Consider the following 24404-nt stretch of genomic DNA (forward strand, 5'->3'; position numbering starts at 1 on the left):
ACATATAACAATACGCTGGTCAGTTCTCATGCTTGACAGTGTTTATTCGCGGGTGTGATGGTGATTTCATTATCACAGAGAAATTATTTGATATTATTCCACTCCACGACACAACTACTGGGGAGGATATTTACAACGAAGTGGAAGTCATTTTGCAAAAGTATAATCTTTCTCTAGATAAGTTAGTGAATGCCGCTACAGATGGAGTTCCAGCAATGAAAGGAAGCCCCTGTGGCTTCGTTTCTAAACTACGAAATAAACAGATCAGTAATTATCCTGATAGTAACTTACATCATTTTCATTGCATTGTGCACCAAGAAGTTCTTTGTTCAAAGACTCTAAATATGGACCATGTATTAAAATTTATAAAAGATACTGTAAATCTGATTCGTTCTCATGGTCTTAATCATTGTCAATTTTCTTCGTTTCTGTCGGACATGGAAAGCGAGTTTCAAAGTTTACCTTACTATGCAGAAGTTCGCTGGCTTTCCTGCCATAAGGTTCTGAAGCGATTTTGGCAGCTCCGTGAAGAAATTAAAATATTATTGGAAATGAAAGGCCATCTGTCGGACAAACTTTCTGATATTAAATGGCTCCAAGATTTAGCATTCATGGTCGACATGACGTGTCATCTAAATACTTTGAATTTAAAACTTCAGGGGAGGGACCAGATTGTAACCAGATGACTGTATTAAAGCTTTCAAAACTCCAGCTCTGGAGGAAACAGCTCTGCAATGGTGATTTAACTCATTTTCCAACATGTAAAAATTACCAACTGTCAGTTTCTGGTTGTGATTTCACTCAATACTCCCTCAAAGTGAAATCATTACATATGAAAAAAAATTGAAAATAGATTTGAAAATATCAAATATTGTGAAGAGCAGTTATCATTGTTCACGGCTCCATTTTCTTTCGATGTCGAAATAGGAAGTTCAGATATTCAAATGGAACTTCTTGAGATACAATGTGATGATCAGTTGAAAGAAAAATATAACGAAGTAGGAGTACCAAAGTTTTACTCGTATCTGCCAAAATACTATACTAAAATGCTCCAATTTGTTATCTTAGCGATGTTCAGAAGTACGTATGTTTGTGAACAGCTGTTTCCATTATGAAGGCAAATAAAACACCCCATAGATCAAGACTTACTGATGAACATTTGTCTTCCGTGTTAAAAGTTGCGTCTTCAAAAACTCTTGCCCCTAACGTTGATAGACTTGTTTCCAAAAAAAAAAAAAAAAAAAAAAAAGTCAGCTTTCTGGTAAAAGAACCTAGTTGAATAGTGATGCTGGAAAATGCCTATTTTTTGGTAAGCAAACATCAATTTTGTATAGGTACTTTAATATAGCTTGTAACATTTTTGTAACAGAATTCTTAATTAATAACCTTTATTTATTAGTTTTCCTAATCAGCCTTCTTACTGTAAATTGACATCAACTATGTACGCATTATTCAGACACCACACACACACACACACACATATATATATATATATATATATATATATATATATATATATATATATATATATATATATATATATAATATCGTAACATGCGGCCCACTGACATCTCAAATAATTTTTAAATGGCCCCATATAAGATATCAGTTTGACATACCTGCCTTAGATAATTAAAAATTGATAAATACTGAAAATTTAAACGTTTTGGATGTTGTTTGTCCTCTATGATGGGGAAGAGGGATAACGGAGTAATAATTCTATCTTAGTATATATTATTTTCTCATATTTAAAAAGGTCGATTTTTTGGCATGTGATTTAATTTTTTAAACCTCACCATTAATTAAAACTCCTCCTTCTTCCCCAAAGGTTCTTTTCATTTGAAAAAACATAACAAGGACTATCAGGATTTTTGTAATGAAAATAAAAGAAGAGTGGAATATGATGAGCAGAACAATAAATATCAAATTTATGAAACTTCACCGTACTTGCAGCAGCCCAAAGTATGCTCCGACCATACCAAAAAATTAATTTTTGCCTTTTTCACATCGAAAGACAACTTTTACGCACTATCAGAAATTAACAGAATCGGGTTTTTCCTTGCACTTTAGTGTACAGTGTTGCCAGAATATTTGTATTCTAAACACTTCCTATTCTAAAAAATGTTTATTTTATTAGACTTGTAATTTCGAGTAAATAAAGTTTTCAAACTAAATTCTTTGTGTAAATTTTCCGAACTAAATTTTTTTTTTTATAAGATTCTTCCAACTAAAATTTTATTTTGATTTCAAATATTTTATTTAATAAAATTACTTCGCTAAAAGTATATTGTTAATTGCGACATTTTAAGACAAGACCTTTTTTTAAGAAATGAAACACAATGATTGATTTCTCAAGCATTATTATTTACAAAATAATGTTGGTGGTGGATAATAGTAGTTTTCTATATAAATGTTTATAATCTTCATAGTTGTATGCCATCGGATGTTCTTGTTCATATTGTTCTTGTTTTGTTCTACCTTGAATTCATAGTGGAAGCCTGGTAATCAGTGTTGAATTCAGACATTTTTACCCGGGGGGAATGTCAACTCCTCGGGGGGAGGGTTGTTTTTCTGTATTTTTTACAAGAAAGCAGCATATTTAACAATTCCATTCACATCCACATCTTACCTAATATTGAGACTAATTGCTGATAAGTATTCAATGTGAGATTATAATTAAAAAAAAAACATTCGTTTAATTTTAGCTAAAACATTAAATAAAGACTGGCAAAAATGTTTTAGACTAAACTTTAAATGCTATTTACAGTAGCTATTTTTGTTATTATTTCCTATATTCAGTAGTTACTGTTTGTTACTAATGTAGAAGTTTTTAAAAAGATTTAAATTAAATATTTTTTGTCCTAAAACAAACATACATAGGAATATCATAACAAAAAGTAATCATTCTTTCTCACACTTCTGATTTTAAATCAAGCACATTAGCCTTGGTTTCTTCACTGCATACACACCAATAGTTTAGTTTACGAAATCTTCAGTAGGATTAGTACCGTGTCGTGGAAAATCAGCGCTTGGCGCGAGAGTATACGACGGCACCCCCGTATATATGAGTGAGGTCGACAGACCAGCCGCGAAAGGTGACAAAATTTTAAAAAGTACACCCTGCTTTTCCTTGATTTTGAGCACTTTTCATTACTTTTTTCCTTTCATTTTATACATATGCACATGTGTTTCATTCCACTGTTTTTCTTTCCTTCTTTTATTTTCTTTTTCCGTCCCGAATTTTGCGCCCCTTACTTCGGCCTCCGGGGCCGTCGCCCCGCTTGCCCCTCTCCCATGGCACAGCACTGAGCAGGATCTTCATCACCTTCAATAGCAATCTTTCACTTATATACTACTATCATGTTGATAAATTCTATATAAATCTCTAACCCAGGAGGGATAACTGTTCCTCCCTGATCCCTTTAAATGACGCCCTCTGAATCTCACCCTTTAACTGACTTATTTTTAATTAAAGAAAGGTGTGTTTACTTTAACAATCGTAAAACACATTTACGTCTGTTATTTCCGATGCGAGAAACGGGATTTAGGCGCTCTTTCAAATAATGCAAGAACTGTTCATTTTCAAGAACTGAAGTCTGCTGACATCATCAGAGATCATATGGAATGATCGAAAGATCTTCCCTTTGCTATCTCAATCTATGCTAGTGCTACCTACTAATATATAATATAGGGAAAGAATATAGTACCTACTAAAATACAAACCTTTCTTCAACAGTTAACAATTTGATGTTCTGCCAAACTAGGTCACAGCGTTAAGAAATACAAGTTTTATTGACTGTTTGGTATTCTATCTTAGATGTTACATGTTTAATATTTATATAGAATGGGTCTGCGTCACTTATATGTATATTGAGAGATCGGATTTCGTCTGCACGTACACGGAAAGAAAGCAAATAATTGGGTGAAGTAATTTCTACATTTTGTGACTGATTTTTTTTTAGTTTCTCCGGTGGGGAATGCATTTTCTTCGGGGGGGAGATTCCCCCCGGGCTACCCCCTGAATTCAACCCTGCTGGTAATATGGGTGTCAGAAACTCAAACTTGAAATAAAAAGTTTACTTAATGAACGGTTATATTCAAAACTTTTTTGTATTTACAAATAAAACTTTTATTAAAAATGTTATTACCTGTAAATGATGTTGCTTAATATCACTTGAAAGTCGAAGCATCTTTACAAACCCATTTGTATATGTTATTCCACTTCTTGGTCGTTTCAGGAATGGTGATTATCTCCTGGTTGTGTAGCATTGGGTTGGTTTGTAAGGTCTGATATGAGTTCCATTAAGAGAAGAAACGATTTTGTTTAGAAAAGATATATACATTTATGTGGTGTATTGCTAAAAAGAAAAAAAGAAAAAAAATCATGAAATTATCTGGAATATAAACTCAAGCAGTCAACGGTCGTTAACTTGCGGCACTGCTGTGAACATAAATTGAAATTAAATGAATATTTTTCCTTGGTCATTTGCAACATACGAATGGGAGTTACGGTGGCTCAATGGTAGAGCGTTCACTTCTGGTGCATAGGGCCTCCGGTTCCATCCTAGCTTGCGTCAAGTGAACTCTTTAGTGAACGAACACCCTGTGCGTGGGTTTCTTCAGGGTTCTCCCGTTTCCTCCCACTTTCTTCATTCCACCATTTCATTCATTTCTCATCATCACCATCTCCTTTAGCCTAGCCGGCATAAACGTTGGACGTAAAACTCATAAGATTTCGCAACATACGAGGATGTTCAAATGGAAACATATATAAAAAAAATACTGTGGATGTAATCGGTCTTTTTTCAAAAATAATCAGACACCTGAGCACAACTATCCCACAATAGTCCCAATAAATGTATTTGTATCTATTTCTATATACAGTATGAAAATATATTTGTAAGACCAGGGTGATGTTAATCTGCTTAGAGAGAGAGAAAAAAAAACTATTGCGTACAATCACGGCGGACTTGGTACAATCTAGGGATGGCCAAAATTTTCCGGAATCCGGATTCCGGAAATTTTGTTTTCCGGAATCGGAAAATTTACTTTCCGGAATTCGTTAAAATTCCGGAATTCGTTAAAATTCCGGAATTCGGAAAAATCCGGATTTCGGAAAAATTCCGGAATTTAAAAAATCCGGAATTCGGAAAAATTCCGGAAATCAGAAAAATTCCGGAATTCGGAAAAGTTCCGGAATTCAGAAAAAATCCGAAATTCGGAAAAATTCCGGATTTCGGAAAAATTCCGAAATTCAGATAAATTCCGACATTCGGAAAAAATCCGGAATTTAGAAAAAATCGGAATTTTTCCGATTTTACTTTTCGGATTCCGGAAAGTAAAAATTCTGGAATTGGCCATCCCTAGGTAGTAGCTGTTAAAAGAGAAACACAATAATGAATATATATACTGTATTAGTTTCTTGTAGATATGTCTTTATCACTTACGTAGACAATTGCTACTGCAGTTATTTACTGCTTTATGAGGAAGGTGTTATTTTCGCACACAAAAAAGTCGCCGGTATGTCTCAAACATTATCGCGTTCCCACCTGCAGCTGCTCCAAAGCACTGCAAACTACTTTTTAACCAGGCGAAAGGCAGTGAAGGAAAAGAAATCTCAACAAATATTCTAATAACAGTCGCTTATTGTCAACATACCTACAGTGAGCGCAGAAAGTGTTCGTACACCGTGCATACTTTATATTGGAAACAGCTAGCATGAGAACGGGAGGTGGAAAATATATATATAACCAGAATTAAGACTACACATTCATACATTTTATTTCTATATACAAGAGAAAGGCCAAACAAAGACAATCACTGTTTTGTTCAGAAGAAAGAGAGAATTCCTTTTTTGTAAACGCAAAAAGTCACCGTACACTTATGCTTGAATTAATGCTTATAAAGTATATTACGTAATTTAATATTTTGTGGGATTACCCTGTGCGTTAATGATTGTCTGTAGTCTTCGTGGCATTGATTTCACCTGTAGTAGTTTGTAGTTCTGTAGCTTCGGGACTGATTATGTTCCATTCTTCTTGAATAGCTTTTCTCAGGCCTTCTTTAGTAGAGAAGCTGTGCCTTCTGATTCTTGTCTCCAGAACAGACCATAGATGTTCTATGGGGTTCATGTCTGGGGATTGGGGAGATGTGCGAAGCTGTTTCAAGGTATTATAGAGAGCCACAATCGAGTATTTTCCGCTGTATGTTTGGAGTTGTTGCCTTGCTGAACAATAAATTGTTTTCTGCGCACTATTATGGAGATTTTCCTTTAATATGTTAATATAATATACACTTTGTGGATCATCACTCCATCGATAAAGTGGAGACGACCCACTCCTGAGGCACTCATACAACCCCAGACGAGCACGGACCCTCCTCCGTGTCTTACTTTAGGGACGAGATTTTGAGGATTCATCTCTGTATTCACCTTGCGCCATACCATACGCCTCCCATTGGATTCGATAAGATTAAATTTACTTTCGTCCGAAAATATGACCCTATTCCAGAAAGAAGCCTGATCCCTTATCTTTATACTCTTTTTCAAACTTTAATCTCTTTACATGATTTGTCTTATTCACCCATAACATTTTCCTAGCTATCCGACCATGATACCCTGCAAATATTCTGCACTGTACTGGCTGATACTTTTACACCGCGTGTTTCCAGATCCGTTGCCAATTGCACAGCACTACTTTTCGGAACCTTTTTTCTTTCCCTAATAATGTAACGTTTATCTTGTTCACTCAACACTCTTGGTTTTCCAGGGTTTTTTTTTCGCACAGTGATAGAAACATTATACATCGCAATTATCGTTTGTACTGTTGAACGAGGTCTGTCTGCAAGGTTTGCTATCTTTCTCAAATACGTACCTTTCTTATGCAATTTAATAATTACTTTTCTTGTCTCCTCATTTGTTTCTGTTCGGTTGCTTCCCATTTTGACAGCCCACCGTGCAGTTTTTTCACTCCTATTCACAACTAAACTCATTCTGTTATTCGCCAAGCTATACAGAGGTGTATACTCAGGTGAATACTAGTGAACCCCAGTTGTGGTATCTTTGTTTCGTATTCGTACGTCAGGTGTACGATCTCTTTTTGCGTCTACTCTATACACTTTCTACGGAATTTATTTACTTTCTGTCCATTAAACTTGTCTTTGTGGTTCTTTATTGCTATATTCATAAAGCTTAGTTTTCATTATTCATATTGTGTGTGTTATTACACTTCTTAAATTTTCTGTTTCTTTTTCGCAGGCATTCTCATTTCAATAGCATAGGTGTACGAACACTTTCTGCGCTCACTGTATGTACAGTAAATACAAATTTACAATTTTTGACTTTACGAAGTATACAATGTAATTGTTCAATAATTAACATAAGCAGGCATTCATTAATTTATATTAATATAATAATTAATAAAACTAATAAGCGGGTGATTGATGACTCAGTGGTAGAGTTTTCATATATGGTATTCTAACCCAGTACATGTGGGTTTTCGATGGCTAATTTTGTGTTCGAAAATTTTTCCGGTGGTAGGCCTACTCTTGGTTCCCTTTCTTATATTTGTTTCATCATTACTCATTAACGAATTTAGTTTATCAAAACTCTATAGCCATATATTCATTCTGTCCGTCAGTGAAACAAACAGTCTCAAGAACTATCTGATGGATTACCATCAATTTTGGCCACGATGTACAGAGTCAATAGTTAAGAATCGAGTTCCCTGATGAATGTAATATTCAAACCGGAAGCGGTACAAATCAACCATTTCCGGTTTTAACGTTAATCATTATATAGTAAATATGGTAATAGATAGCGAGAAGCGGTTTCCAGTAATCGACATATATAACATTCATGTAGATAGAATGTTACCCAATTTGTGCATCTGCTGAAAATAATGAGCTTAGGTATACAGAGAGCATTTTCCGCTTTAGAAAATGTGTGCTTGGTAAAGAATGTAGAGAATTAGCTGAGTCAGGCACGTAGCTAGAATGTGGAAATAGGAAGGGGGGGTCTGTCACGAAATACTGTGGTTATTTCCAGGGGCTCAATCATTCTAAACTATTTTATTGGCTACATATATTGGTTCGTTTGGCCAAGATTTCTAATGGAGGGATGATATGAAATACTGTGGTTACACACCAGAGGCTCGATCAATCTAAATATTTTACTGACAACATACCCATATTGATTTGTTAGGACAATAAAATGAGGATATATCAGTAAGTATTTTAATAAGAAGCTATGAAGAAATCTCGAGTAAAAAAATATAAAAAAGTATTGAAAAAGATATAGTCTTCCGAGGTCATTCGAACGGTGTCGAGAATTTTGCGTCTGGGAAATTTGCGCCCTACCTCAAGAACAGGGAAAATTGCGCCTGTGATGTACCTTCACCGGATGTTTGAGCCCTGCGAAATAAAAGAACCTATTGGAGCTTACGCATTTGCTCGGAGGGGCTGACATTACAGCATAAACAATCCTCCCCCACAACCATGCCATTTGTGATTTATTTTCATTGTGGCTATATAAGGGGAGAATAAACTTCAATATAAGCCAAAAGAACACAGTGGATCAACGCAATCACTGCTTCTTCCAGAGATGATTTTGGGGGAACACTGGCCTCCCCAGAGCTCTCAGAGTGCCCCCTCGGAGGAGACCAAAATAATACGTCTATAATATAATAATAAATAGAATAGTACCAGCAGTGACCCCCCTGCGGAATACTAAGTGTGCCCCCCGGAACATTTTTTCTGAAAGAACGACTGAACGCAATTGTGTGTTTGAAGTGTAATTCCAGCAAGTAAACACACTGTACATAGTTTTCTTGATAATATTACTGAACTGATTTTACATTCACTTTACATTTTCTTTTCTATATTTTGTGTCCTGAAAAGCCAAACAACTCGCAAGGATTGTGAACAGATATATCTGGGTAGAGCCAAACAGCCTTTTGTAGATTAAATTATACTCTTTGATTATATTAATAAATAATTATATATCAGTCATTTATACTTTTATTGTAAATTTTGTAGTATAATGAAAAATTGTATTTGTATGGATTGCCCTTTAGTGAACTAAAATTGTATTTTTTCATTTGTTCGGAATATTATAACGGATGGAGTAACTCACTGAGACGATGAGAGGCAAGCCTACTATCCATTTCATAAAGATAGGCCCCTGACTTCGCGGTGCTGCCGTGACGTCCAGTCATAACTTATATTACATTGTCGTACCTCGTTGGAATTGTTGGAATGTTGTCTTTTCAATACTTAAGACATACAAATTTTCTTTGTACTGTGTAGTGAGAAAAAAATAGAAATTAATGAAAAAGTGCGTATTTTTTTGTACTTTTTTGGTAAATCAATGTTTATAGGACTATATCTCGGAAAGGAGATAACATAAAATAATTTCCTGTTTACCATATGTAGATGCATATGTTACCTGTAAGTTCTGAAAATTTCATTACTGAACACGTAGTAGTTTTCTTGTTATTCAGTAAAAAGTGAGACATCATTATCTCTGAATTGCTGCGGTGTATTAACAATCTTAAACAACTTTTAGAAAGATCTTAAAGTAGCTTTTTCAACCAAACTGTTTTGACTTGTTTTAAAAGATAAACAATCATAAATATGACATTATGATTTTCTCAGCTTTGCGCCCTTCGCTATCGCAGTTTATACGGAGTGCTACGTTGCCACATTTTCCTGGCGCGTATACACTCTCAGACAGACGGGTATTTAAACTTGTCACGCACACTGTCCGGCACTTTTTAGAGATATTTTGAAAATTTTATGTCTCCACAGATTTTAAACCAATTTCTTAGAAATTAACAGGATATACAGAAAATGTGCCAAATGTTCAAAATTAGAAAAGCGAACTCTTATTTTGTTTGGATTTGCATGTGATGGTCTTCGAAACTTTGTTGCTTTTTGTCAGTTTTTCACTTACTGCACGCAGTACAAAATACACTTGCACAGTAACAAATACAAGCATAAACTTTATTATATGATACAACCTTAGTTGATATGTAATATTGAGTTTACACTTCACAGAAGATCTGTTCCACCACTTGACAGACATACTAATAGCTCTTGCGTAGTTGATTTGTAAAAATCGCGTAAAGCTGGCTTCCGTGGGCTTCCATGCAAGGCTTATGTGAATAATTAGTGTAAAAAGTTCCTGGTTTTTAATTAAAGTAACACGCTTTCATTTAGAAAACAAAGATTTTTGTTTTAGTATTTTTTCTTTTTCTCAATCTGCTGTTTTGCGTATTGATTCATAACTTTTACTACTATTCCTGGGAGAGCTCATGTAGTTTGGATTTCACGTTAATCAGTAAATCGACGTCTCATATAGCCTCACTGCTGAACAGGACGTTCAACTCAAAATCAATTCAACTTTTTTTTTTTTACTATAAAACTTCATCGGTAAAAACAGCTGAAACACTTTATATGCGGAATACTCTGTAAATAACCCAGCATTTTGATAAATTCCCGGGATACCACTAAACAGGGGTTTTGCATTTACTTGAATTTTATCGCTCCAAGCTACATCAGAATCTGTCTTTGAATAGGAACGACACGTTTTTTTCTCTCTTTCCCGGCGCAGCCGCAGGTTCACTTGAAACAGAGTTACTATCTTGTTCACTCCCGAATACGCCACTGAGCACAGAAAAATCAATGTCATTACTATTCATTACTAACTCATAACCGTCTGAGTCGGAGTCATTCATCAGTTCTGCAATTTCATTATCGCTAAAAATTTTGCCTCTTCTTTTTGTAATACCGTAATTAAGTTTTAAAAAGAGGTAAAAGAAAGAAAAACACAAATTTTCCCAATGCCCAACACCAAAACCAGCACACATTTATTTGCAATTTTTTTTACAAATATTTCAATAGTTTTTCTTTTAATTCTTTTCTTAGTGTTTTTATTTTTTCCAGTCTTTCAACTTTTTCCCATGTCATCACTATAATGTCATCTTCCCCATCATTTAAGAAAACTAAATCATCATTATGGGTAGTTCCCCCCTCCCCACCATTTGGACTGCAACTTCTTCCAGTGGCATGCCCTCTTCAACTACCGGTGCTGCTACTTCTTCCACTGGTGTAGCTTCTTCAACTACTGGTGCTGGTACTTTTTCCACTGGCGTGCATTCTTCTACCGGTATTGCTACAGGTGATGCTGAAGGTTCTTTTGCTACCGAAGGTACTATTTTTACAACTGGTAGATGGCGTTTTCTCTTGTTTTTCTTTTCAAATTTTACCTCCTTCTCTCTTCCCCTTTTCCTTTCCTCTGCTACATACAATAAATGATGTATATTTTCAAACCACTCGTTGTGGTTAAAGGAGAAGGTAGATGAAGATGGTTGTGGTTGCTGCTCCATCTTTCTAAAACAAAAGATAAAATGTGTTATTAGCACAACATATTTTCTACATGATAGCACGAATTATAATTAGTTTTTAATCTCAACAATATACACCTAATACTAATAAATTACCATAGTAAGAATTCCTAACATTAATTTTCCATAAAACCATTGTTATTTTTTAAAATATCTTTTTACCCTGGAAGACCGTTGTTTAACTTTTTGATAAGACCTGCATAAGAAACTTTCACTTCTGTGAAAAAACGTAGGTGTGATTTCATGTGGAAGTTTATGTGAATCGAATTTTCGATCAATCAGCACAAACAATATGTAGCCTTACTGTTGTGAAATCTCACGGCATTAGTTCAATTGGTTCGAGTTGTATCCCCACGAATGATGATTTATAAGAATCTACAAGATATAGCCTCGATGCTAAATGGGATATTAAACTGAAAATATGGTCAAGTCAATCTTCGCTAAAACTTATATTCCTAATAAGACCATGTTGTACATGGCCTTGCTGTTTAACATTACGTTAAACTGAAAACCAATTTAACTTATTCCCAAGAAAAAAAGTTTCGCGGTTGTAAAAACTCGTATATATGTCAATCCCAGTGGAAACTCCAATAATTCAAATTATTCCAGAGCAAACAAAGTATTGGTATTACAAGAAAACCAAAAGTCCAAGCTCAAACTCCTTTATGGCTAAGCAGCTAGCGTGCGCCCCTTTGGCGTTAGAGTCCCAGGTTCAATTCCCGGCGGGGCCTCATGTGGTTCGAATTATTCTTTACGAGCGCTTTTATTGTGAGAATTTAGAAGAAAATAGCATCGGTGCTGAACGGGACGTTAAACTTAAAATCAATTCAACCAAAAGTCCAACGGAAACTTGTTATGTTTATAACACGAATACAAACTTACCTAATAACAAGTGTTGTGGTGATAAAGCATTCACTTCATATAATTGGGGTTCTTAGTTCAACCCCAATAATTATTTTAACATTTTTCATAAAACATGTCAAATTTCTGTAATTTGTTGTGGTTAAGCATTGTATGCATGGTTTTCCCCTGAGTTTTCACTTTCTTCTACTTCATATAGTTTTTTTTTCAATAGCATTCATAAGAGCAAAACTACAAAAGCCGATATAGTATCCTTCAACCTAACTAGGGACGTAAAACTCAAAGATTTTATTATGGTTAACATCTCGTAATATACTAAACAACAAGAATATATATATTTTTGTAGTTTTTTAAAAACCGGTTCGTATGCTCTGCAATGGTTGTTAGATTGTTTCTTATTTTTTCCTATCGTTTGCTGTGCAATTTTTGTTGGAACGTTCCATATAGAAACTCGATGTTAAAATAGATTGTGAAAATACCAGATTTTCCATGGAATGTCGGTGTTAATTATTTATTAGATCGGTTTGTGTGTAACATCAGAACAACCGTAGGTTTAGAAAATATTAAAATTAGTAGAGAATTATCAGTGTCAATACTTTAACAACAATAATAATAGTAATAATAATAATAAAATTATCATATATACCAATGCTGTTGCTAGTAGCGAGACCTGGTGTCAAATTTTGGAACTACTATTCAGTTTACTGTGAGCTGGTGTTCATGCCGAATGTACGTGCATACTTTCTCTCTGTTTAGGTATGTACACTAATTCTATACCTAATGACCATTTTTAAAATTATTGTACCTAATAAACATTTAAAACAATTATGCAAATTTAATAAGCAGTGGGGCTTGCGTGCCGTACCACTACCACCACAAGTTTTAGCCCCTCCCAACATTTTTTTAATTTCGTTCCTCTTAAACATAGTTTCTCTGAACTTCCTTCGGCAAGCGAACCGTGAATAATTACTATTTTCGGAACTTTTTATTGGTTCAGACACACTGTGTTCGAATAATTATGAGCGAGTTAAAAAGTTTCTATCCGACTTCCCTAGGAAAGGAAACGATACAAGACAACAAACTCGCACCTCGGCAAAACCATCTATTCAGCGCGTCTTTGGCGTTCAAAACCTAAATTCAATTTTTTTACCGATTTACAGTTATTTTTAACAAGGAGTATTATTGTAAATAATACGAAAGGAGACAAATAAAACATCTATGAAACAAATAAAACATAAAACCACGTAACACTTAAAAAAATGGACAAGTACAAAAAAATGTAGGTCCACATCTCATACTTCCGTGGTGTTGAACATTAATTCAAGTCTCAGTTCATAAATTATACCCATTACTTTCCCTCTTAACGCTTTTTCATACAGAACTTAGCTCAACAACTCAACAAGTTGTACTGAATAATATTATGACCGTGATTTTTCCCGGGGTTCTCCCATTTCCTCCCGCTTTCTTCAGTCCCTTATTTCATTCATTCATTTCTCAAACACTGTACAATAGCTCTTAATACTCTTTTTTCACAGAAAACAGCTCAACAAGTTAGGTTATACTAAATAATTACATTATGTCCGTGGGTTTCCCCGGGGTTCTCCCACTTTCTTCAGTCTATCGTTTCATTCATTCATTTCTGAACAGTCTAAACTAGCTCTTAACACCTTTTAATAAAACTTAGATCAACAAGTCAAGTTATACTAGATAATTACATTACGTCCGTGGGTTTTCCCGAACTTCTCCCACTTTCCTCAGTCCCTTATTTCATTCATTCATTTCTCAAAGATTATAACTTAATAATGACTAAACTTATTATTATTTATTACATCGAAACAAGTTTCTCTTAACTCTGTCTGTGGATTTTTCCAGGCTTCTCCCGTTTCCTCCTGCTTTCTTAAGTTACCCATGTTTTAATCACTGCAAATTAGCTCTTAATACCTTTTTCATAATACTTAGCTCATCATCAACTGAACAACTTAGGTTGTACTAAATAATTACATTGTTTCTTCCTTTGGTTATTCCTGGGGTTCTTTCATTTTTCCCACATTCCCATTCTACTATTTTCAAAGATAGTACCTTATTACTGCGTACATATGTGTTGTTACTTAACAATGCTTATGATATACAGTAACTGCATCGATGTTTTCCCCGGGGGTTCTCCCGTTTACTCCCGAATTCACACCCCACCATTTCTTTTTTCAACAGTCTAAACTCAATCTTAATCCTTTTTCATAAAAAAGAACACAGTAGAATGACAAAACATAAAAGAGAGAAAGGAGAACTTACATGTGTCTTCTAAGACGAAAAACAAAGGTCAAGAGCAATAACTCGCAAAAATAATCAAGACACACACTGTATACACAGGATGATATCGAATATAAGGACGAAGGACGGATCAAGGGCTTTTATAAACATTGACATATTAGGAGGCCATTCATCTGTGATTACTTAAAATTTTCTCTGCAAAGACGACATCAAACTTTTGACTGCAATTGGGACTATATATTTTACAGTTTGTCTAAGCGAAAATTTCAAGATGAAATCTACTTAGTTTCTGATATATTGGAGACACAGATTGTGATTGCATCTGGACTTCATGTATAGGCATTAAATTGTGTTGTCAAATCAATGTTTTTCATCTGGTTTTCAAGTAATCAATATCAGTTATTTCTCTCTCTCTGTACCAAGAGGAAAGTTGATTGCAACAGGGAAGCAATATTATTTACCGCTAAGGTCGATGACAACTTGTCCATAAGGAAACATTGGGGAAAGCTGTCTACATCATACAGTATGCAGTACGAAGAAAAGGGGAGTTTGACTGCAAACTATTGCGACCAAGATTATGTCCTCACTCGTACAACACAAAGTTGCTTCATCTCCCACCCCTCACTCTGCTCGCATCATACTGGTAGGTCATTCACATGCAGGATGGACAAGCAACCACCATCAGTAAGCATCAAGAAGGGGGAGAGTTCATTTGTATTTCCTTGTAACGGATAGTAAAGTTAAATATCTCTGTGACGTATGAGAATATTCAACGTAAAGCTAAGACGTCAGAGCCATACACACACTTTCACTTTGCAAAACAAGTTTACTCGTAGTTTTATTCAGTTTTCAGACTCGAGCAAGAAGGATGTGCGAAGACCAAGTTCTGTATCGTACTACAAGTTCTGTATATGAACTAGCATTAAGCATTTCACTACGCTCACACAGTGTTCGAGTAAATTATTACGAGTGAGTTAAAAGATACGATTCAATTAAAAGTCGTTATGAGGGATTAAAAGAATGAAATAAAATGAACAATAAAATAAATGAATCAAGAAATGTTCCTTCCATATCCTGTATTCGATTCCTGAGAATCCACAATATGTTCCTCCATGGCTTACTGTACAGGGCTTTCATATAGGGGTTTCGGGTTCGATTCCTGTTTTTAGTACACACACATTTTAGTATTTTCGGAATATAGTTCCTCTCAGCTTCATATAGAAGCAGTCCGTTAAAAATTACGAGGTGGTTAAAATATTTTTAATCCGAAAATATTTTTAATAGCAAAGGAAATGGAAAAAATGTTAGTGTGCACGTCTTTGTCATGGAAGTACCGGGCTCGACTCCCACTTTTAGTACACTCACACATTTTAGTATTTTCGGAACTTTTTAACAAGGAGTACGCTTTAGCATACGAATCAACATATATGCTGAGTTTCATATGGAAGCAAACAAGTAAAAATTATGAGGGAGTTAAAATCTTTCTAATCCCAATCATTCAGTGTTCGAGTATGCATTGGCATACAATCCGATGGTTCTACCACAGGAACAGGTTCCTAAATCTATTGGAGGGGTCCTGGATGTGGTCTTACAGAGGGGCACTCTTCTCACAACCATTTTAAAGGTTCTGAACAATACAGGACCACATGGACACTCTTCAGCGGCTATGAGGGGTCCTATAATTATTTTCTATTAGGCCAAGGTCCTAAATTCATTGGAGGGGTCCTGCACAGGGGCATATTGTAATAACGATTATTATTGTAAATAATACAAATAAATAAAACATTTTCAAACCATGTTCGCCATGGACCACGTTCGTAAGGGCGTCAAGAAGGTCATTCACTTCCCAATGCCATTCCACCATCCAGGAAACACTCACAGTTTCCCATGTACCGCTTAACGTTAACAACACTTTCTAAACCTTGTAGCAATTAAGATGACAACGTTAACAACTCAAAAACCAGTCCCGTTAGAGCAGCTTCACATTGTTTACAAATTCAAATCTTTCTACTACACAGGACTTTAAAATGGGATCACTCAATTTTGTTTTTCATAAGCATTTTGCTATGTTATACTATCGGTGTTATGCATTTGAACTAAATTGATAGTATGATACTCAAATTCCTTTACCATCTGTTGCTAAATATCAAACTTCTCCATTGTACGTTTTCAGCACAGTTAGCTCCAACAGTGTACAACATTGTACCCCTACATTTCACTGTTATGTTTGGTGTTAATAGTGCGTTCTAAATCTGTGCGCACTTGTATATGGTGCTGTTTCAGAGGAAATATTTTATGCTGAGTTGGCAACACTGTTCGTGGTTTTCGATAGGGCATTTTGTTCTCATTATATTGTGCAACTTTTGTTTTGATTACTTTAACGGTTTTCAAGATATTTAATTTAAAGGTACATAATTCCATGATATAATTTTTTGGATATTCAAATTTTGAAGCCCCGTAGCTCCTATCCTTCTGGTCCATAGCACCTTAAATTTTGCTCATTTTCATTTCTTATAATGCTCTAACAGATGTGCTATGTGACAATCAGATTTGAGCGACAACTTGTGGGACCTACCCGTATGATATATATACATATTTGTAGCTTCAGTTACCGTGTCGTATAGTGTTACTAAAATAATGTTTTTATGATTAATGTAGCATACAATAAATATAAGAAAATGTAATGTAATTTAAATATATTATAATTTAAAGGTTGAAAAATTAAGAGTGTACTATACATAATATTGTGTTTCATCATCTGGTAAGCAGTATGTTTTATCACGCTCTTTCCCTTTTTATAAAATATATCTTAAAATTGTTTAAACGATCAGTATGTGGATACTAATAGGCATATATTCAATTAAAATCCATATTGACATTCATTCAAAAGACTGAAAATAAACTTATACTCGCCTATCCAGACAGAAGTCATTTATATCAGTGCACTGTTGACTAGTGTTAATATAACAGTGATTACAGTAAAAGGGCGGAAGGGGACGGACGCTACCCGGTGTGATCGTTCGCCCTCATACATGATGTAATGTAGGTTAACTAATATAAAATTTGAGGGGCACTTTAGGTGTACAAAAAGTAGGTGCTTCCCCAAAATGCCTCTGCCCCTCTTGCCCCCTGAAAGAAATTGAAGCTGGCGTCGTCTCTATTCCCTACTTACACGATTTTATTTAAATATGTCCTCTGTTGCCTGCTAAGAGGCAATTATATTATCACATAGCAGACCAGTGCATTAATCAGGTGATTCATGTTCACAACCAGAGGCACATTTAGAGTAAATCTTCTGTTTAGTGATTACCTAACTCAGTATGAACGTACTTCGTAAGAATATGCTTGTTTTTGTATTTCGTTGTATCAGTTTGTTCTTGAATTGTATGAAAGATAAATAGATTCTTTTTCTTTCTCCTTTTTCTTCATGCGTAATCGCAGCGTAACTGGAGGGGAACTGTTCGAAGATATTGTAGCACGAGAATTCTACAGCGAAGCTGATGCTTCACACTGTATTCAACAGATTTTGGAAAGTGTGAACCACTGTCATCAAAATGGAGTTGTGCATAGGGATTTAAAGGTAATTAAATTAATTCAAAGAATAAGGAATTTAATTGCATAATGATTTGCGTTTTTTTTTTTTTTTTTTTTTTGTATTGGGTTGCTCTATAAAACACATCTCAAAATATATTTTATGCAAGGGCCGGCAAATTGAACTTACCAAAAGCAGATAAATGCCGCTTTTTCTTCTATCATAATGAAGCTACAGAATTGTTCGAATGTGCAACTATCAGTGCTAATGATTACATAAACATTCTTGCATACTTTCTGCAGAAGATTGAATGCATTTCCTTATTCATATGAAACTGTAATTATGAAATTCTTCTGGTTAGATGTGACCATCAGCCACTCAATACACAAGATCCTGCGTTGTTGCGGCATGAGATAAAACCAAACGAGATGGTGTCTTTACAAAGGACTTTATTGACCTTTACGGTAACATTAGATCCCGCATAGATGACAGTATACTATTGGAAGACATCCTGTACCATCCAGCCCATAGCACTGATTTGATTTGTCAGAGTTTCTCAACCTATGATATGCGTACCACCAGTGGTACGCGAGCAGCTGTTGGTGATATGTACGACTTTGTGACGGTAATGCTTTGGTTGTACGCCAATGTAAAAGGTTGAGAACCCCTGATTTATGCGATTCTCGTGTGTCCGAGCAAACAAGTAATATTTTAAACAGGACTCACTTTTGGTTGCACCGAAAAGCAGACGAGATTTTTGAACATTTTCTTCTGTCATACATCCATCGCATAATACTACAACGGAAAATCTTCCTTTTTGTCTGCTTCTGGTAAGATTCATTTGACTGACCATCTCTCTCTATATCTGGTTCTATCTATTTACCTATATATATATAATAGGAGGTGTCCGGAATGGGACTGACGGTTTTTAAAAGTGTATAGTTTTAATATGGTCAGAGATACAGAAGAAGAAAATATGCATTTTAAAGGAGAACTCAGAAAGTTTATTTGGTCTTACAAGTCATTCTAACTCAGTGTAACTCCACGTGAGCTCCATTTGTAACTCTTACAATATCTAGCCTGAATTCAATCTCTCTCCACGTATTCTGTATCAGCTGAGGTGTTACTGAAGCAATCGCATTCCTGATACGGTTCTTCAGTTCATCAAGATTACGCATCTTTTCACCAGAATACACAAGGTCTTTCACATACCCCCCACAGGAAAAAGTCAAGGGGTTAACATCAGGGGAACGTGAAGGCCACCTAATTGGCCCATCACGGCCTATCCAACGGTCAGGAAATTCAGTATCAGGGTACTCCTTCACTTGTAGGCTCCAATGTGGCGGGGCACCATCCAATTGGAATATCACTTGAGGTTGCAAATGGTGTAACTGGGGAACAGCAAATTGTTGAAGCATATCTAAGAATACATTTCCTGTTATGGTTTGCTCTATGAAAAATAGGGTCCTATAACTGCATTATGTGTTAAAGCATACCAAACATTCAAGTTGGGACTGTCTCTAGAATGTTCTATGTACGCATGCGGATTCTCAGACCCCCATATCCTAACATTGTGTCTGTTAACACAGCCAGACAAGTGAAAAGTTGCCTCATCATTGAAAACCACGTTCAATAGGAAATTATGGCCATGATCAATCCTTTCCAGAATTTCAGTAGCAAATGCTGCTCTCTGTGGTTTATCGTTAGGCTTAATTTCTTGCAATAATTGCACCTTATACGCGCCCAAACCTAATCGTTTGTGTACAACATCGTGCACTGTTGACTTTCGAATTGCCAATTGCCTGCTTCTGCGCGAATTGACGTCCTCGGGTTATGTAAGAAACCCTCTCTTATTGCTTCCACATTTTCTTCTGACACGCGATTTACCACAGCTGTGTTGTTTCACTACACTCTCCACTGATAAAAATTGATCCTCTCACGCCTGGATATTGTTGCGTGATGGAGGAACCTTGGGGCAAACACGTCGAAAATTTTGTTGAACTTGAACAACACTTTTTGTCTTTGTAAACCTCCACACGCATTGCCCCTTTCCGACTGCCAACGCCATTTCTGTTTATTTGCGATACTAGCGCCGTCACCGAGAGTTGTTCAAGTATGAAAATTTGATGAACAAAACTTTTTAAAGTTTTCCTTCAATATGAATGTTTTTTCTTCTGTGTCTCTGACCATATTAAAGTTATACACTAGTTTTAAAAACCGCCAGTCCCATTCCGGACACCCTGTAAGATTAGAGGACTTAGTACATAATTGAAATACTCGCACAATTAAATAAAGTACATGAACTGACGATATGATGTATCGATGTACAACAGTCTAAGCTTTGTTGTAATTTTCAGTTTCGCTTCAGTTGATCAAAATAAAACCAAGCAGTAACACGAGGTAAGGTGTAATATAAGTTAAATATGCCTGTGCGTTAATTAAAGGAATCGGGGCCGCGGTGGCTCAGTGGTAAGCGTTCACATTTGGTGTCTGGTTCCGATGCTTCGATTCCAGCTCGCGGTAAGTGGACTTCATAACGGACAAATACTGTGTATGGGTTTTTTCGGGGCTCTCCCGTTTCCTTCCACTTTTCATTCCACCGTTTTATTCATTCTCATCATCACCGTCTTCATTAGCTTAAATTGCATAACCGTTGAACGTTAAATTCTGAAATATTTAATTTCAATTTAACCAAATCTGCTGCACTAAGAAATAGCACCAAACAGCGTCTTTTCATATATGTATTTCCAGTTGATTGGTTAATTGTAACTTTTCTTTTAGCACCGAGGCTCTATGATGGAACCAATTGCTAAAAGTTTAATTTGAACCATAAATCGAGTTCGTATTGGAGGCAAGTACACACTCCACTCGTAGCCAAACGCCTTGGCCGCTTGAGCGCAAAATTGAGTATTTTCAAGTGCCATGAGTACTTTAATGCGTTATTGTGTCTTATAAGATGATTTCAGTGTATTAATTCTTGATTTTACTAAAGTAACGTCTCACTGGTGTCAAAAATGTATGTATAGATTGGTTTACTAATGATCTCGGTGTTAATTTCTTTCACGTAAAAATGCAACCTTGTAATCTAATATACAATTACAAATCACTAATTTATTTAGGTTATACCATGTAATGTAAAGGAATAGAGATTATTTCAGTGATTTCCCCCTTTCAGAGCATAGAAATTTCCCGGAACACTTCTTAGATCATAGTCAACCTGGCTTATCAACATTTTCGCAGTTCTGGGTTCATCCTCTGTTTATTTGGAATCCCTCACCAGGGAAACATTCTAAAGTCGTCACTAATTTTAGTGTTTTAATTGGTTAGAAAAAGAACTGAAACCAATTATAAGATTGGCTTCCATCCTATAAGGAATTTGAACACAAAAGCAATGTTTTGAGAAATATCAGCAGTCTATTTTTTTGCGCTTGGTAGTGAATTTCCTGTAAATCACGCATTATATACATTAATCAAACTTGTAATTAATCACTCCAATCAAACCGAAAGAATCCTTCCTTCATAACTCACGTCCCAACTTTATTTTGTTAACAACTGAGATCCTACAATACTGATTTGGTTTGGTTAGCATACATCATGGTATTTTCTTTCTTGTTATTCGTAATAATAAAATTATGAATAAGTAAATCAGTATTTTTGTTTTACTTGCGCTTATTTCTATGATTTTCATTTTCTAAACCACATTTAATTGCTATTTAGGAGCGGAGATATTAATTTGCAGAACCCTTTTGGAACTATATCATTGATATGATTATTCTTAATTACAAAGATTACCTCTCATCCTTCAAGTAATTTACACATTAAGCCTCAATTTGTGGAACACTTCTGAAGATCAGATTTCAATGATAATGTATTAAAAAATCATATATTTATTTGTCCACCTAAAGTTTTAAATAACACAACATAGTATTGCACTATAATATCCTGGACAGCTAAAACAAATGTTAAGTAACGCTCTTTTATTTAATATATATTTTACTTAGTAGAAGTACATATCCTATTAGTCTTAGACATGAACATATACCGTATCGCGTAGACACAATATATTAACATATATCGCGTAAAAATAAGTGTATTTTTTCTTCCTTTCATCGAGATTAACCGCACAACTGAAACTCATAAATCTAAATAGCTTATTTCATTAAGCTGGCAACAACGCGTATCGTATGAGGTGCACAAATGATTGAATATGTATTATATCAGGGATGCAAATAAGCAACAAAATTTTACTCGCCCAAGAAGAAAGCTACTAGCCCATATCCCACAATAGAAATCATTTACTTACCTTCGGTATGATATTAAATACTCACCCGCAGTGACGAACCACTCGCTCCGGGCGAGTGATTATTTGTATCCCTGTATTATATCGTTATAACACTGTCTCTTTGCAGTTTTTTCTTTCTTACTACTCATTCAGAGATTAAAATTAAATTTGTAAATTTATGAAAACAATGAAAATATTGCATTATTTCACGTTCCCAAAATGTGATTATCTTTTAATCGATTCGTAATATTGTATTTTTAAATAATTGATATGTTTCAATGAGTTCTAGTCAGAAATCTTATTGGGATCTTCATTTGATAATGTCGCTTAGACATTCAACACATAGCAGGAGGAAGTGACTAGTTTATCATACAACGGGAAAACAAATGACTGTTCAGTTGGAAAAATTAGTTAAATTATAACGTAAGCATGTCAAGCTTAAATTACTACTTAATAGTATTTTTCTCTGTGTTGTAGGCATATTTGCAGATTCCAAACGTTTCAAGTATGCTCTGATCTTATTGGTTGATACAGATAAGACATCGAATCATGACATGCATATAACAGAAAGCAAACGTCAGCTCTGTCGTCCATCGTAGCCGAGAGTGCTAATGAGCGGGCATTAATTAAGTTACTTGTAACCGGTTAGGTTTCGATTCTCGTACGTCCTTGTTCGGGAAGCCACTTTTGTAACCTGTTAGGGTTCGATTCTCGTACGTCCTTGTTCGGGAACCCATTTTTGTAACCGGTCGGGTTCGATTCTTTTATGTTCCTGCTCGGGATGCCACTATTCACAATCGTTGTGGTTTGGGTTCTGTTCGGTGCGCTACATAACCAAGTTGGGATTCGAACCAAAATTGGGAACTACTCAGTTTCTTCAATAGAGCGCGAACATACTGAAATCACCATGTGAATGACTGTATAAAATTCCCGTACGATTTTTATTCAGTCATACACATTGAAGCACAAACATAACAAATTTAGCATGCAGATAGCTTAAAACTGACCATATGAATAAATAGGAACAAAATCAGTTTAGTTTAACATGTATATTTTCGGGCTGTCGTAGTGACGTTTGTTTTACTGCCCTTTTTACGGTTCACAAATACTTACATGTTTTATATCTCATAAAATTATAAATTGATCTTTATAACATTAATTTTTAATTCAAACCTGCATTGTATGAATTGAAGTTTTTTTTTAGCCCATAATACTGTTCACTATCGCGGTACGCACACGGACGACAACAGTATCGACGCGAAATTCGCACAGTTTGTTATTAGATTATATATTCAGCATACTTTCGTGATCACTATTAAGTATAAACAATTTGTATTGACTTAATTTGTTATAATACTTCTTTTCTTCACTACTTTTACATAATGTCTTCTGCACCCTTATTACTTTCGCTGCTCCGTTTTGGCGTGAGTTGATCAGAATAGAATGTTTTAGCAGGCTTTGTTCGACTGTATTCCTCCGCCACTGCTATACTGCCACATCATATCTTACTTACACGTGATATAACTAATTCACTAATTAGGTGTATTTCTTTAACTTTGATGAATTAATATTGAAGGGAAAGGTAACTAATTTTTATATTTTGAAGGTTGTATTCCGATGATTGACGATATTCAGAGGGACTACTTTTTATAAATCATTCTAGTCCTCCGCAAGTTTACTCACTGTTTCTTGCCACATATTTGAGCCATATTTGGGTGCGATTTTGCACCGGAAGTTTTACACACACAATACAAATTCACACAAGTTCAACCACAGATTACTCGAAACAGAATATCTTGTAATTCACCAGAAGACGCTCTTTTTCCTTACTGGTTTGCGTTCTAAAAAGTTTTTTTTTTTTTTTTTGTATATAATAAGCTTGCACAGTGATATACTTTTGGCTTAGCTCAAGGAAACCCCGTTAAAAGAAAGTTTTTTTAAAAATTTTCATAACACTTTTTCCATTAAAATAAGAGTGCAGTTTTACTATACGGATCCATAGTATAAGTAGTAATAGTAGTAGCAGGAACGGGTTAGAAGCCCCACAGGGGTCGGTTGG

At 35.3% G+C, this 24404-nt stretch overlaps 2 protein-coding genes across 29 annotated transcripts in view; one reads left to right on the plus strand and one right to left on the minus strand.

The window, feature by feature from the left end:
* The window catches only part of CaMKII (Calcium/calmodulin-dependent protein kinase II), a 1422941-nt gene that overhangs the window by 319814 nt on the left and 1078723 nt on the right, over positions 1-24404 (plus strand). For 24 of the 26 annotated variants that reach the window (XM_081726364.1, XM_081726368.1, XM_081726431.1 and 21 more), the window contains exon 5: positions 17973-18111. In XM_081726364.1, coding sequence (XP_081582490.1) covers positions 17973-18111 — 139 coding nt within the window. Of the gene's footprint in view, positions 1-17972; positions 18112-24404 lie in introns of those variants that run through there. The other 2 variants (XR_014126880.1, XR_014126879.1) reach the window with 2 other exon arrangements.
* LOC145661017 (uncharacterized) lies at positions 10839-23879 on the minus strand. Of its 3 annotated transcripts, none has more exons than XM_081726455.1 (2): positions 23519-23879; positions 10839-11384 (listed from the first exon to the last, which is right to left on the minus strand). In XM_081726455.1, the coding sequence occupies exons 1-2, from the start codon at positions 23522-23524 to the stop codon at positions 11001-11003; spliced, it is 390 nt and encodes a 129-aa protein (XP_081582581.1). In that variant the 5' UTR covers positions 23525-23879; the 3' UTR covers positions 10839-11000. The 3 variants fall into 3 exon arrangements, with proteins under 3 accessions (XP_081582581.1, XP_081582589.1, XP_081582586.1); XM_081726463.1 differs by having other exon boundaries at positions 10839-11388; positions 23519-23818; XM_081726460.1 differs by lacking the exon at positions 23519-23879 and adding an exon at positions 14553-14703 and having other exon boundaries at positions 10839-11388.

Source organism: Thermobia domestica, chromosome 1 (assembly GCF_964235325.1).
Source record: "Thermobia domestica chromosome 1, izTheDome1.hap1.1, whole genome shotgun sequence".
Classification (NCBI taxonomy): Eukaryota; Metazoa; Arthropoda; class Insecta; order Zygentoma; family Lepismatidae; genus Thermobia; species Thermobia domestica.